At 61.3% G+C, this 13947-nt stretch overlaps 1 protein-coding gene across 1 annotated transcript in view; it reads right to left on the bottom strand.

Moving 5' to 3' along the window:
• Positions 1–13947, bottom strand: part of LOC144284170 (SCO-spondin-like) — a 51840-nt gene that overhangs the window by 24072 nt on the left and 13821 nt on the right. The window contains exons 30-56 of the mRNA XM_077848497.1: positions 13717–13914; positions 12834–12925; positions 12516–12747; positions 12222–12374; positions 11966–12106; positions 11694–11876; positions 11436–11586; positions 10714–10867; positions 10496–10550; positions 9546–9650; positions 9029–9232; positions 8821–8930; positions 8110–8257; positions 7884–8022; positions 7330–7378; positions 6524–6581; positions 5134–5310; positions 4730–4873; positions 3998–4168; positions 3750–3914; positions 2867–3046; positions 2627–2749; positions 2358–2487; positions 2130–2255; positions 1876–1967; positions 773–946; positions 300–452 (exon numbers count right to left, since the gene is read on the bottom strand). Coding sequence (XP_077704623.1) covers positions 300–452; positions 773–946; positions 1876–1967; positions 2130–2255; positions 2358–2487; positions 2627–2749; positions 2867–3046; positions 3750–3914; positions 3998–4168; positions 4730–4873; positions 5134–5310; positions 6524–6581; positions 7330–7378; positions 7884–8022; positions 8110–8257; positions 8821–8930; positions 9029–9232; positions 9546–9650; positions 10496–10550; positions 10714–10867; positions 11436–11586; positions 11694–11876; positions 11966–12106; positions 12222–12374; positions 12516–12747; positions 12834–12925; positions 13717–13914 — 3807 coding nt within the window. The remainder of the gene's footprint in view (positions 1–299; positions 453–772; positions 947–1875; positions 1968–2129; positions 2256–2357; positions 2488–2626; positions 2750–2866; positions 3047–3749; positions 3915–3997; positions 4169–4729; positions 4874–5133; positions 5311–6523; positions 6582–7329; positions 7379–7883; positions 8023–8109; positions 8258–8820; positions 8931–9028; positions 9233–9545; positions 9651–10495; positions 10551–10713; positions 10868–11435; positions 11587–11693; positions 11877–11965; positions 12107–12221; positions 12375–12515; positions 12748–12833; positions 12926–13716; positions 13915–13947) is intronic.

Below are 13947 nucleotides of genomic sequence, written 5' to 3' on the forward strand. Positions count from 1 at the left end.
GCTTCTCGAAATTCCTGCAGTGAGTGGTTCTGCCCGAAGGCTAGTCTGACTTCCTTAGCCACATGCCTGGGAAGGAGACTGGCCAGGGAGGAGCAAAGAGCCTGAGCCTTGGGCCGCAGCCCGTGCCTGGTCCTCAGGGCACAGGAGCCAGAGGAGCTCCGCAGTTTCTTAGCTCAGGATAGGGCCCGTCCTGGAGCCAGAGGTCAGTGATGTGAGAAGGTGGGGTGAAGAGAGGTCAAGGCCAGGGGCTGGCTGGGTGTGGCTGGGTAGAGAAGGGCAGGGGCTGGGGGAGGTTGCACCTGTGCAGGGCTGTGTGTTGCAATCCCTGGTCTGGCTGTGAGGTCCCTGGCACTCGGGGTCCCCAGAGCAGCTGCGCCCACGTATCTGGATGCCTCCATCACAGGGGGCTGAGCAAGTGGACCAGGGAGCCCACAAACCCCAGGTGCTTGGCACTGTCGGGAAGAGCCAAGTCTATCACCATGCAAGCGAGCAAAGATGTGGGCAGGGGATAGGGCACGGGAGGGCCGGGGCTGTGTGCAGAATCTCAATTGTAGCTTCAGCTAGGATTGTCCCAAGCACCCCTGCAGACTAGGCCCACCCTGTTAATCCCAGGGTGGGGCTGGAGGAGAAACTCTGGGACAACAGGTCTGCTCTAGTCCCTCTGCCCCCTCCCGTCCCAGGTGTTCAGAATCTGCCCAAGGGGTCATTCTTCCCCTCGCTCTTCATCCCACCCCAGTGATCAACCCACCCCAGGGACAGAGGGGGGGCATACCTGGGCACATAGGGGGGCTACAGGGCTCCTCCTGGGTGGCCTCTCCTGGGCAGGATGTGTCCCCGGGGCTGGGGCAGAGCCGGAAACGACTGCGCCAACCGGGGCCTCCTCCAAGGATAAGGCAGCTCCGGGAACAGGAGGACCAGGGCGCCCAGGGGGTCCAGCCCAGCACCTCTGGAGGGGAAGAGGGCACAGGGGTCCTGCACAGGAGTCCTTGCAGGGCTGAGAGACTTGGGAGACTGGGCCGGGTCTAAGATGGACTTGTAAAGATGGGGAGTGCCTCTCTGGGTTCAGACATGGCCTCTGCCCCTTTGGGACCCCCACCACTCAGCCCGGATCTCACTCTCAAAGCACAGCCTCCTGTTCAGCCAAGCTCCAGCTCAGGCCACACCTCTATCTATGGGCCCGGCTGGCACCTCATGTCCACTACCCACCCTCACATTTTCCCCCAGATCAACTCTTCCAGAGTCTTCTAAACACCTGTCCTTCATTCAGCTTCAATGCTGGGAACCCAAGCCCCCACAGACACTGTCAATTAGACACCTGTCAGGGCCCACTGCCCCCTTCTTCCCTTCCCTGCTGTAAAAGCCTGGCCCAGACCCCATGGAGCCACGCCTGCGCCCCTGACTCCTATTCTTGCCTCTGCCCCACCTGCCTGCTTTGCAGTCTCTGCTGCACCTGCTCTGCCAGAGGGGACCCCAGGTAGTGGGAGAGGGAAACGCTCTGGGCTCCTTCGTGTGGCGTCTGTGTCCTCCTGATTGGCTACCCCAGCCTCACACACTCGGCCAACAGGACCAGCTTCACCCCTGCTCTCAGACACCCTGTTCCCGCAAGACCAGCCTGCTCTTGGCACGCGGGCAGGTTACATGGGGAGAGGATGCTGCCCAGGCCCCATCCTCTGTCTTGTCCCCGACCAAGCCTCATGTGTCAAGGCTACTTCCAGGGCCTCTTGGACTGGAAGGCCGCCCTGACCACCATGCAGCGGGGTCGGTCACGCTGTATTCCTAGGGCAGGACTTAGTAGGAGGGAGGCAGGCATGGGGTGCTTGAGGGGTGGGTAGCAGGCCCTCGCATCCTGGGTCCGATCCTGGCTCCTGACCATACCTGTCCCGCACTCCACATGGCAGGCCTGCAGCTCCTGACTGTTGCCTTCACACGGGGCACCCCCGGAAGCAGCCGGTGGGTTGGAAGGGGATCTGCGGGGAGACGCAGCCTGAGCACCCACTGTCCTCATCCTGCCCTCACTCCTGTCTTCTTTGTTCGAGGGTCCTCCAGCCACCACCGTCCCTCCATGACCCCTTCCCTTCATTCTCTCATACTCCTCCCCCTGCCCCCACCAATGGCTCCACCCCGCACACCTGAACCTGGCCCTCACTCCAGAGCCACAGGAGCGGTCACAGGGACCCCAGGAAGACCAGGCTGACCAGCCGCAGGGCACGGGACAGTCCCCTGGTTCACACAGCAGGGCCCCCTTCTCACACAGGCTGCAAGGGAGAGGGAGGCAGAGGAGGTCAGGACTGGGAAGGGGGGTGGGGAGGGGCCGGTCCCCTGACCTAGGCCTTCCCCACCAGAGCAGACATCCTCACCAGCGGCTGCAGTTGTCCAGGAGGAAGGGCACCCCTGGCTGCTTCAGCTCTTCACCCACGAGGCAAGGGCACTCAGAGAGGGGCAGGCAGCGAGCATCGTGGAGGAGGAGCCCAGGGGGGCAGCGGCATCCTAGGGTACAGGCAGGAGGACACTCAGCCCCAAGTGGGGGGCAGTGGGAGGGGAGGCTGGAGACTGAGAGCCAGCAAGCATCCCACGCTACCCCTGAGGGCTCCGCCCGCCTCACTCCTGCTTGCTGGGTGTGCCTCACCCTCCAGACAGTGCCCGCTGCAGCTTCGGTTGGCCTCAGGATCCATGCAGGAGGGTGGACACGGTGGCACAAGCCCCTTCTGGCACAGCTCAGCACTAATATGCACACGGCCCAGCCCACAGTCTGGCGGGAGATGGGCACTTAGGCAGGGTGGGTACAGGAGGCCCAGTGACCTTCCCCATAGCCCCACCCCCACGGGGCCCCATCTTTGGATGCCCCTGCAGGGCCCAGCTCCCTCACCTGTGTCACCTGTGCAGGGCTGCAAGCTGCAGGGTGCTCCCTCCTGGGAGGCCCCAGGGCAGGGAGCACCACCATTCTTGGGCGGGGGGTCCACACAGTTCCTCTGGCGACTCCGATGGCCACCCCCACAGGAGACACTGCAGGGCCCCCAGGGCCCCCACACAGCCCACGCCCCAGCCACTGTGTGGGAAGAAAGAATGGAGGTGGAGCAGGGCAGCCCGAGGAGACACAGACTGTGCAGGAGAAAGCCAGGCTGAGCAGAGAGGACCTGGACAGTGGCCAGCTAGGTGGCCTAGGGCAGCACCACAGCTTCCTCTCCACTAGGAAACCTCCGCTAGGTGGGGGGATCTGAGTAAAGACCTCCAGGTGCCTCCCAGGATAAGGCTCTGGTCCCTGGAAGGGGCTGGGATGTGGGAGTCCTGGAGCAGAGCGTCTCCTGGTGGCAGCAGACACAAACCAGGTTAGGAGGCCAGGGGTGGGGGTTCCAGAGACCCCAGTGCCCCGCTCTGCAATGCAGAGGCAAGGTGGGGACTGTTCCCTCAGATCTACAGAACGAAAGGTCTACGAGGCCTTGGGCACAGCCTGGTAACACCCTCACTCTGAAGTGGGACCGCCTCTGGGCTCTAGTTCCCACACTGAGGAAGTCAGAGACCCATCCAGGGCCACTCGGGCAGGAAGAGGGCAGGGCCAGGGGCAGGCTCCCTGATTAGCCCTCTGGAGGTACAAGGCTGTGACATCGGAAGGGGCTGTTCTCCTAGAGTCCCGGATAGGAGCTTGGACCCTGGGGTCCCCAAGAGATCAAGGCTGTCCTCCCCGGTATGGGTCTGGATGGGAGCCCACCGCAGGTGTCCCACCCAGGGGAGGAGGCCAGGGAGCCGGTTACCTGGGCAGGCCTGCACGAAGCAGGGCTGGCTGCGGAGCCTGTCGGATGGGCAGCTGCCCCCGGGCAGGGAAGGCCGCAACACGTCCCGGCGCTGGGAGGCGAGGCCCGGCCCGCAGGTGCGGCTGCAGCTGCTCCAGGCAGACCAGGGTGCCAGCCTGCAGTCCACTGCAAGGGGACAGGTGTGCAAGACTCAGAGCGGGGCTCACGCAGGAGCGGGGCCCTCAGAGGCGTCCCTGCCAGGGACCTACCACAGCCATCCTCGTCAGAGCCGTCCTGGCAGTCGGGCCGCAGGTCACAGCGCCGCTCAGCCGGCAGGCACTCACCACTACCACAGCTCAGCTGGCTCAGGGAGCAGAGGGCTCGCGAGGCCGGCAGCCCGGGTAGGGCCGTGGTGGGCACCGTGAAGGGCACAGGGCCCACTGCCCGCGAGGTCGGGGGAAGGGAGCCACGTAAGTGATTCCTGACCGGCTGATAGACTGAGCCCCTTCTGCCTCAGACCACGAGCAGAACAGCTTGTTGACCAGAGGTCCTGCCTCTGTTTCCTCCTGAAGCTTCCCATGCATGTTGGATAGATGGATGGATGGATCATGGATGGATGGATGGATGGATGAAGAACGACGGATAGGGTGGCTGAATGTATGTTGGAAGGCTGGCTGGCTGATGGATGGGTGAGTGGATGGATGGATGGACAGATGGATGGATAGATGGTTGGATTAATGGATGAATCTCCTCAAAGATCAGACAGGGTTTGTGAAACAGGCTAGGACCTAAGACCTATCCCTCCTGCCCTCTTGTCCATCTGCAAAGACACACACACTCCTGGCTCTTACCCACTCTTTCTACTCTCTGCTCCCCTCCAGCCTCTCACGGTTCCTTCCCATAGGAGCTAGGAACAGGGGGCAGAGACTTCCCCAAATCTAAAGCCCTCCTGCCACTGCCACCCCTGTGACTTCAAACCCTCCCCAAGGGCCCCTGCTCACCACAGTGCTTCTCGTCAGAGCCATCCAGACAGTCCTCCCTCCCATCGCACACCTGCTGCTGCTCCACGCAGCCCAGCACCTCACAGGGCACCTGGCCTGGGCTGCACCACACTGGCGGGAAGGGCTCCAGGGTGACACTCTGGCCTGTGGGTGCCACTGCAGCCAGCTGATGGGACACCTGCCCACCACGCCTTCCGTCCCTCAGCCCCCCACCTCCCTCCTCCTGACAGTTGTTGTGCCTCCACTTCCTGCATCAGGAGGCTTGGCCCTAGGTCCTCCCAAAACCCTGCCCTCGTGCCGTGTGATCTTGAGCAAAGTGGCTAGCCTCCTGGGGCCTCTGTCTCTCCAACAGGGACGTTGTTGGGATGTGTGGACTTAGTGGGTAGAAGATCACAGAATCTTACCAGCAGGGGCCCCTGGAGTCTCTGGGTACTTGGGAAGCACTGTCACGGCTGCCATTCCTGGTCCTGGGGATGTGGCCTCAGGCTGGGTTGGGGAGGGTGTGGTCCTGGTCTGCACAGATTCCCTAGGACTCAAGCGAGGAGCCTCAGAGCCTGGGACCTGAGTCACTGGCCCTTTCTCTGTGGGTGCAGGAGGGAGAGGGGTGAGACCCGCCCACTCCCCTTCCATGAGATGAAGCAGACAACAGGTTCTCCCAAGGGTCTCCGGGCTGGGCTGGGGGTGGTGCAGGGTAAGACCAGACCACACCCTACCTTCTGAGGGCCTTCAGACCACAAATGAAGTGGGATTTGGTCCAAGGAACACAAGAGGGTTTTCCATGAAAGTAAAAAAGAGCTTAGTTTTGGTTTTGTTTTTTTTGTTTTGTTTTGTTATGAGCTTTTGTTTTGAGCTGAGAGATGTACCCTCCTCTCAAGGACACACACATGGCAGCTTCCAAGTAAAAGTGACAGGACAATGTTGAAGGCCCTGTACCCAATGACACCCTGGAAGCTACAGCAGAAAGGGGTTTGAAACAAGAGATTAGTGTTAAAAGACAGTCATTTTTCTAGAAGCAGATTTAGGATGACATTAGAATTCATCACATAGTCTGCGTGTTACAGACTCAAGCAATGGTACAAGTTGCTTCATCTGCTTTTCACAAAAGACACAGAAACATGGGCCAACCAGGCTCCTGGACGGCTTCCGCTGGAGCTTACCAGAAAGGGCTGTGCATGTTGTCTATAAGACCTCTTGGTCTTACAGATGGAAAAATGGAGACTGGGCAGGTGGTGAGGCAAACCCAACGTCTCCCAAGGGAGGAGACCAGCTCCAGGACACAGCTGACTGCCATGACAGCCCACCCCTTCCTTGCCTTGCTGTGAGACAACTGGCCTTGGGCTCACGCCCAGGTGACAGCTCAGGAAGGCTGGTATGTAACCAGCAGGGAGCTCCTTCCTTGGACAGTTTAGGAACATGCTAATTTGGTGACCCCAACCTCCCTGTGCCCACTTAGAGACCCTTCAGAAAGGGGTGCCCAGCTGCCTTCATGAGGGAGCAGTGGGGCCAGGCAGCATTCCACAGCCCCAGGGAGACCTGTTCTGGCCAGGGGCCTGGGGACAGCAGCCATACAGCAGGGCACAGGCTCAACCCTGGGAGCCAGCCTGGGGCATCCAACCCTGGAATCTGGGAGGGCGAGCAGGGGCAGGATTTGGCCAAGGCGTGGTGACCAGGTCTTCCCTCTGGAGGCAACCCTACTCCAGTGAGGGACGCCAGGGGCCAGGAAACTGACTACTGAGATGTAAGGTCCCTTGCCCTGGGGGCTGGGGACGAGGGGCCTGGAGTTTGTGCACATACCTGTGGGGGGTATGGGTGACCCTTGCCAGGGATGCCAGCCTTCAGCCTCTGTCAGACCCTGTGGATGGAGAGGGCTCAGCCTGGGCCCTAAGGCAGCTCTGCCTGGCGACTAGGCATCCACGTCTCATTCCCACTGGGAAGCACCTGGGGCCCATGGCCCCTCTCCTGTCCCCAAAGTGCAGGGTAGAGCTGAGAGCAGAGCCTTACTCCCCCACACACCTCCAGGCTGGACCCCCCCTGGTCCTGGGAGTTCAGGGGTCATTCTCACTGCCCCACTCAGGATCCTGCTTCGGCTCTTGCCCCTCAAACCCCCATCTTCCCCCAGCATCCACACCGGTGGGCCTCAGTGTTGCGATCACTCTCCCTGCTGGGTTCCTGACCAGGCTCTTCTCCAGAGGAAATGCCTACCTCTCATCTCCACATTATACAACCCCCTCATCCTTCCGTCCTTTTCCAGAACTCTGGGGACCCCAGGGACAAGTAGGGCTCTTCCCAGCTCTGAGTGCCTCATGCCCTGGTGCCACTACCCAGGCCGAAGACCTCTCTTGTCTCCCAGACTCCTCCAGGCCAGGCATCTGCCCTGTGCGTCTCTGCCCCTCTGGCAGCCAGAACCGGGCTGGACCCCAGGAGGCTCACAGGCTGAGGCCAACCGCAAGAGCAGACCAGGGACGCATAGGAAGGCAGTGCTGGCTGCAGGAGTGAAGAGATGGAGGATTGCAGGGTGAGGGAACATGGCTGCAGAGGCCCTGGGGCAGGGACTCCCCATGCCCTACACCCCATGTGCTGGGCCTCAGGTCCCCACTCACCTCCCTGGGCTGGGTGGAGAGTGCTGGGGTCCTGGCCGTGGACCAGACTCTGAGAAGAAAAATAAGGGACTCTGGGGGGCTCTCCCAACCTCAGAGTCCCCAGCAGGCAGGGTGGTCAGTGCTCTCTCTGGGGGCAGGGCTGGGGCACCCCAGAAAGGCACTGCCTGCTAAGACTAGACACAGGCGATGGTATCTCAGTGGTTTTCAATGATTAACTCCCCTGGAGGACTTGTAAAACAGATTTTTGGGTCCCACCCTCGAGTATCTGTCCCAGTAGTTCTGATCTGGGGCCTGAGAATCTGCATTGCTAGTAAGTTCCAGGGGATGCCAATGCTGCTGGTCCAAGGCTACATTTTGAAAACCACCAACTTCCAGACTCTAGGCAAATGGCATAGAATCTTAGACTCCCATAGTGGGCAGGGGCCTCCAAAGGCATCCAGCCACAGGCAGTTGGTATACAAGGCCCTGGGCACCTCGGGGCTGAAGATGTTGCAGAGCATCTGTCACAGGGCCGGTCCCTCTGAGGCTGAGCTGGGTAGCAGGGTACCCCATACCTGGCAGTGGTGGCGGGGTGGGGCCCACAGCCCTCCTCATCTGAGCCATCCTCACAGTCCTTCATGCCGTCACACAGCACCCCTCGTGGAGCACACTCACCAGAGGCACAGCGGTGCCAAGCCTCTGGGCACAGGGGTGCTGCCAGCAGGGACACAGGTGGGAGAGGATGGCTGAGTGCTTCCCCCCCAACAAGCTGTCCCTCCCCCAGCCCACCTGTACTTTTACCTGGCTCACAGCCCAGCAGCTCCACCTGCAGGGAGATGCTGTGGTCGCTCCTGGGGACGTGGGGCCACACCCGTACATGCCGGGCTTGTATCATCTGGCCAAACATCTGCACTGGGGGGCGCACATCATCCCTGTTCCTAGAGAAAAGCTGCAAGGACAGGGGCCCTGTTCACCAGGCCCGGGCTGGCCTGTTCTTCAAGCTGCCACCCTGACCCTACTGAGAGACCCCGCCTGATTCAAGTCTCCCAAACTTCAAGGAACCAAGAGCTCCTGCTCTCCTGGCATTAATCATCAGGATCCCTTAAGGCTGTGCGTTCTGGCCCTGGTGTGTCCCCAGAGACAGAATTAAGAGTCAATACGTGGTATAGCCTGATTCCTCCCGCTTCAGGAGGCTTGTCTCCCGTGGGGGATACAAACCCCAAAAGGGCAAGGCTGTATCTCAGCTGCTCTTGAAATGATCCCTGAGATCCTCAGTGAATTTGACGTCACCCTACCCCCCTCCCTCCACAGAGCTTTGCACCCTTGCCCTGCACCTGAGCCACTGTGGTTGCTTCCTACACCCTTTTGACAGCCCCTGCTACTGACAGGTGTTCAACAAGCCTCAAAGGTAGGAATGTCCCTCAGGAGACTGGAAGGCCCCCAGGACGAAGACTGTGGGACCCACAAAGAGGCATGGTGGGTCACTGGCCCAGGAGGCTTGGGCAGCAGTACCTCGGCTGGGGGCAGGCTACCAGGCAGGATGTCACTATAGTTGTGCCAGTGTAGACCATCACTGCTGAACTGGAGCAGGTCCAACGACCCAGCCCCCTGCGTGATGATGCCTGGGGGGTAGGGCAGGGGTCAGAGCTGAAAGAATGAGCCCACCCCCAGCCCACCATCACTGCCCATTCCTCCAGCCCCCACCCCCCACCCCACGGACCAGTGAGGTTCTGGGGCAGCAGCAGGTCCAGCTGCAGGTAGGCGGGCCAGGTGTGCTGCTGAGTGTAAGTGTTCTTTGCGATGTTCCGACCCTGAGAGCCAGGCCCCGGGGTGGAATCCCCCAGCACAGCAGCCTGGGTGGGGAGCTCCGGCTCCAGGCTTCCCCTGGGGAGTCGGGCCAGGCCCAGCGGAGAATAGCAGGGGTCTAGGTGCAGAGCAGAGAGGGGCTGGCGTTGGAGATGGCAGACGGTGGCAGGAGCCCTCCAGGGGGGATAGTCGGGAAGTCACAGGGGAGCTGAGGGATGCCAAGGGCCCTGCAGTTGACCTCGACCCAGGATGGAAGGGGGTGGTCCCAGGAGGAGAGTCAGACAAGCAACTTAAGCCATGATGACTTCCAGATCCTGAGGATGACCATCCTCCCGTGGAAGGTGGGCAGATCCCAGAAGGCCTGCCTCCCCCCTAGGCTGGAGACCCCTGGGCAATTTCCCATCTGCTCTGCAACAGCATGTGGCCCTCACCTCCAGGCGGAGGCAGAACGTAGGTGACCAGAGGGGGTCCGATCTGGGGATGGAAGGCTGGAGAGGGGGTAGGAGTGGCCATGGGGTGGATCATCTGGTTCTCACCTGTGTAGGAAGACTCAAGGGTCAGGAGGGGAGAGACCTGCAGAAAGGCTCGCACCAGCCCCTGGCCCAGCACCCAGGGCTCTCGCCTTCTTGGAGCACTTTCCCTCCCAGGACTTTCCAGGAACCCCCAGAACAACCTCCCAGTTGGGAAAGGCCCATCCTCCTTCCCTTGGCTTGAGCTGGGGGTTTCCACTTCCACCGAATATTTATTTAGAGAACACAGAATAAAACCACCAGCCTGAAACTACATCAGGGCCGGGACCAAGCAGCTGCAGTTCCTAATCCAGGGCTGATATTGCTAATAGGGGACCTTTGTGGGCCCTAGAAAAGGTATCTCTGGATAGAAGCAGCCCTGTGGTTGGGGTCTAGCTCCCATTTGCTGACTAACTTGTGTAGTGAACAATCTATACAACTGTGTATGCTGCCTCTCCTCTAACCTCAGCAGCCTGTAGGTGGACTTTTAGGATGAGCAATCTGGACCCATAAATGCCATTAGTTTCCAAGCCTTTGTACTTTCTTGTTTCATTTATTTTTATTTTTTTAAAGATTTTATTTATTTATTTGAGAGAAAGAGACAGAGATAATGACAGAGAACACGAGTAGGGAGGAGAGGGAGAAGGCTGCCCACTGACCCAAAAGGACAGAGAAGGCAGAGATTGAGACCTGACCTTAGGAGGGCAGAGACAAGCCTTCCCACCCAGAGGGCCCCTTCCTTCCCCAGGATCCAGGACCCAGACTCCTTCCACCCTGAGGCTGGGGTAGTTGCTCCCCCCTCGGGGCTCCCTCTGAGTACCTGCCCTCCTCCTATCCTAGGAGTTCCCCAGCCATTCCCCAGACCCACTCACCAGGCTGGGCGCAGTAGCAACATGAGTCTCCCATTCCCTCCACCAGGACCCAGCCCTGTGGACACAGAGTCGGGCTGGACATGCTGAGCTGGCAACCCACCAACCTCTGACCCAATCTATCAGCAACCCTGGCCTCTGCACACTGCCACCAGCCCCCCCACCCCCACCCCCCACCTCACCCCTGCTACCCCAGCCCCAGGCCCCTCTGCCCCCCTCACTTGGGGGCAGCTGCCCAGCGGACAGTAGAGGGAGCAGTGCACGGTGCTGTTGTGCAGACACTGGCAGACTCTGCAGGGGCCCTCTCGCCAGCGCTCCCCCACACCGCGGACCCGGCCCTGCTGCTCACAGCCCGCACAGGGTTCCGTCTGGCACCTGCACAAAGGGCCGCCACCGGCTGAGTGGGCTCACCTAGGCAACCAACTTGTCCTGATGTGCTGGGAGTGAGTGGCCTCCCAGGGCTTGGAACTTTCAGTGATAAAACCGGGAAAGTATTGGGTCAACTGGGAAGCTTGGTCTCCCCATCACCCAGATCCCACCTCTGCACCAGAGACACTGCAGCTGGCCCATGAGAGAGGGGCATGGAAGCAAGCTATGCCAAAACACTGGCCAGTGGAGCCCCTTTCAGAGGGGGTTGGGCAGCCAGACCCCACTACTTTCAGAGGCATGGGGATACAAACCAGAGGACCCATACCTGCCCCTAGACTTGTGGGCTCCCTAATTCCCCTTTTGGACCTGGAGGACATAAAACTGATTCAGGGGTTCCCCAAAGATGTGCTGGGAATCCTGGTGTTTAGGCTAATAGGGCTCAGAACAGGGAGGTTCCTCATCTGGGGTCCATGGTGCACTGGAAGCATCTCGAATGAGAAAGGGCACACCAGTGGCTTCCTAATTGGGGGCTGGGGTTGAGGGTTGCAGGTCCCCCTGGGGTGGGTGCAAGTACCTGCGGGCCTTGCGGTGGATGCCACGGCACTGGCGACCTTGGCCGGAGAGGCGGGGGTTGTTGGGGCTCCGGAAGGACCACTGAATGTTCTGGCTCCCACAGGGGCCCAAGCACTCAGCCCAGGGGGACCAGGAGGACCAGCCACAGTTCACTGAGGGAGAGCCAAGAGTCAGGGGCCAGAAGAGGGTTGGGTACCCCACCAGCTGGCCCGGGAGGGGACAAGGGACCCCTTAGGAAAGGCCAAGGGCAGGAGCTCACCAGCGCAGTCTGGGTCGGGCCGACAGCGCTGGGGCCGCCCATCTTGGCAGGTGCAAAGTTGACAGTTGGCCTTGATGCGCTGCCCAGGCCAGTACCGGGCTCCGTCCAGCAGGCAGGGGCACTGCCGGGGCCACACACACCGCCCCTCACTGCCCAGCACCTGGCCTACAGGGCACCAGCAGCCTAGGGGAAGCCCAGGGTGAGGCTTCCCTGCAGAGAGCTCTGCCTCTGCAGATACACCTGCCACCCCCTGGGCCCAGGGCCCCCCTTACCTGGGCTGCTGCAGGGCTGGTTAGCTGAGCACACAGCCTGACCAGAGATCTCATCACAAGTCAGAGGGCAGGGGGCACAGGGCCAGAATACCAACTGCCCAGAGCAGGTGGCATTGGGGCAGCCATCCTGAGGGCAGGGCCCTGAGAGGAAATCAGAACCAGAGTCTGGGAAAGTGGGTCCCCTGCAGAAACAAGCCACCCAGGAGCAACCCCTCCACACCCTCCTCCCTACAGTGCTCTCCTTCCTTGCACTCACTGATCTGACGGGTGGCGTGAGGGCCCCCAGGTAGCATGGCACAGGTCCGGCCCCCGTTCTGGGGGTGTTGGCACTGTCGCTGACGGGTCACGGTACCCATACACGGCTCAGTGCACAGGGACCAGGGAGACCAGGAGGTCCACTGGCCATCCACTGTGAGGAGGAGGGGCAAGACAGGTTGGTGGGGGTAGGACATGAGGCCAGGCTGTGAGCCCAGTGGTCTTCCTCTCCTTTGCTCTCTCCAGGGGCCCCCACCTAACCCGCTGGCCCTCCCGGGTACCCCAGGCCCCTCACCTGGGCAGGCGGCTGTGAAGCAGGCCTGCGTCTGGTGCTCAGGGCCCCCACAGCGCTGCAGCACTGGCAGATGAGGTGGGGAGCAGTGGCGGCTCCGGCCCTGCACCCCAGGCCCACATGTCTGGCTACATGGTCCCCATGAGTCCCAGGGGCCCCAGGCCCCACAGCCCTGCTCTTCTGGGGAAGGCCCTACATCCCCTGCCAATTTACAGTCAGGCTGTCCATCACACACCTAGGGAGGGAATGGGAATTAAGGTTCCTTTCGAGTTGGGTGGCACGATGGCTCTGCCTCCTGTGCACCCCCCCACACAACCTCACCAGCTGGAAACTGATGCAGAGGCCATCAGGACAGGAGTATTCTGGGCAGGGAACCCTTGTTCCATTGGGGCTTCCTGGGGCTGTCACCCCCTCTGAGGGGAAGAGAAGAGAAAGCAGACAAGGAGTGAGAACTGCACCACATGCCTCACCCCCCACCAGCCTAGGCCTCCCCCAGGGGAACAATGTCCTACCACAGCCCAGCTCATCTTTGCCCTGGGAACAGTCAGAGATCCCATCACAGAGCTGCTCGGGGTTTAGGCACAGCTGCAGAGCTGAACCACACCAGAAGAGGCCACTGCATGGGGGCAGCTGGGTGGAGCCTGTGGGCACCAGAAAAGTGTCCTGTTGTGCCCTCTCTCTGCAGAGGGGCTGGCAGGAGGAACCAAAGGCACTGAACCTGAACCTAGCCCAAAGACACCTTTGGGAGGGGTCTGGGAGGGGCGGGCAGACCTGGGGAGGGGTGGAGCCTTGGGCAGCTGTCCCCTCCTCCCAGGGACAGGTGGTGGGAGCGGGAAGGGTGGATTTGCAGGGGCACAAGGGAACCCCCAGGTCTGGTGGGGTGGGGCAGGAGGGGTAGCCCCCAAAACAGGCCCACTGGGCATGCCCACAGACCCACTGCCCTCGGCTTTATCCCTTCTTGCCCAAATGTGGGCCAAAGCAAAAGCCCCTTTCTTCTCTCCCTTGGGCCTGGGTGGAAGGGCAAAAGTCTTCAAAGACAGTGTCATGAAAAAGATCAAAGGAGGCTCTGACGACCGGACACCTCCGTGGCTCTTCCCCCGACGGACACCTCCGTGGCTCTTCCCCGGCTGTGCCGCAGGGGTGGGGGTGGGGGTGGGGGTGGGGAAGGACCGGGTCGGGCGGCTGTGCAGCGCCAGGCTCTCACCGCAGGCGTCAGGGCCCTCGTCTGAGCCATCCGGGCAGTGCGGCTCGCCGTCACACAACTGTGCGGGGGACACGCAGGGCCAGCCGCAGCCGTGCTCGTCGCTGCCGTCCGCGCAGTCCTCCTCGCCGTCGCAGAGCCAGCCCCGGGGCGCGCATTCGCCGCTGCCGCACGGGAACTCGAGGGGACCGCAGGGCGGCGCTGCCACGGGCACCGCGCTAGACCTGGCTGCCC

The sequence above is a fragment of the Canis aureus genome, chromosome 15 (assembly GCF_053574225.1).
Source record: "Canis aureus isolate CA01 chromosome 15, VMU_Caureus_v.1.0, whole genome shotgun sequence".
Lineage (NCBI taxonomy): Eukaryota > Metazoa > Chordata > Mammalia > Carnivora > Canidae > Canis > Canis aureus.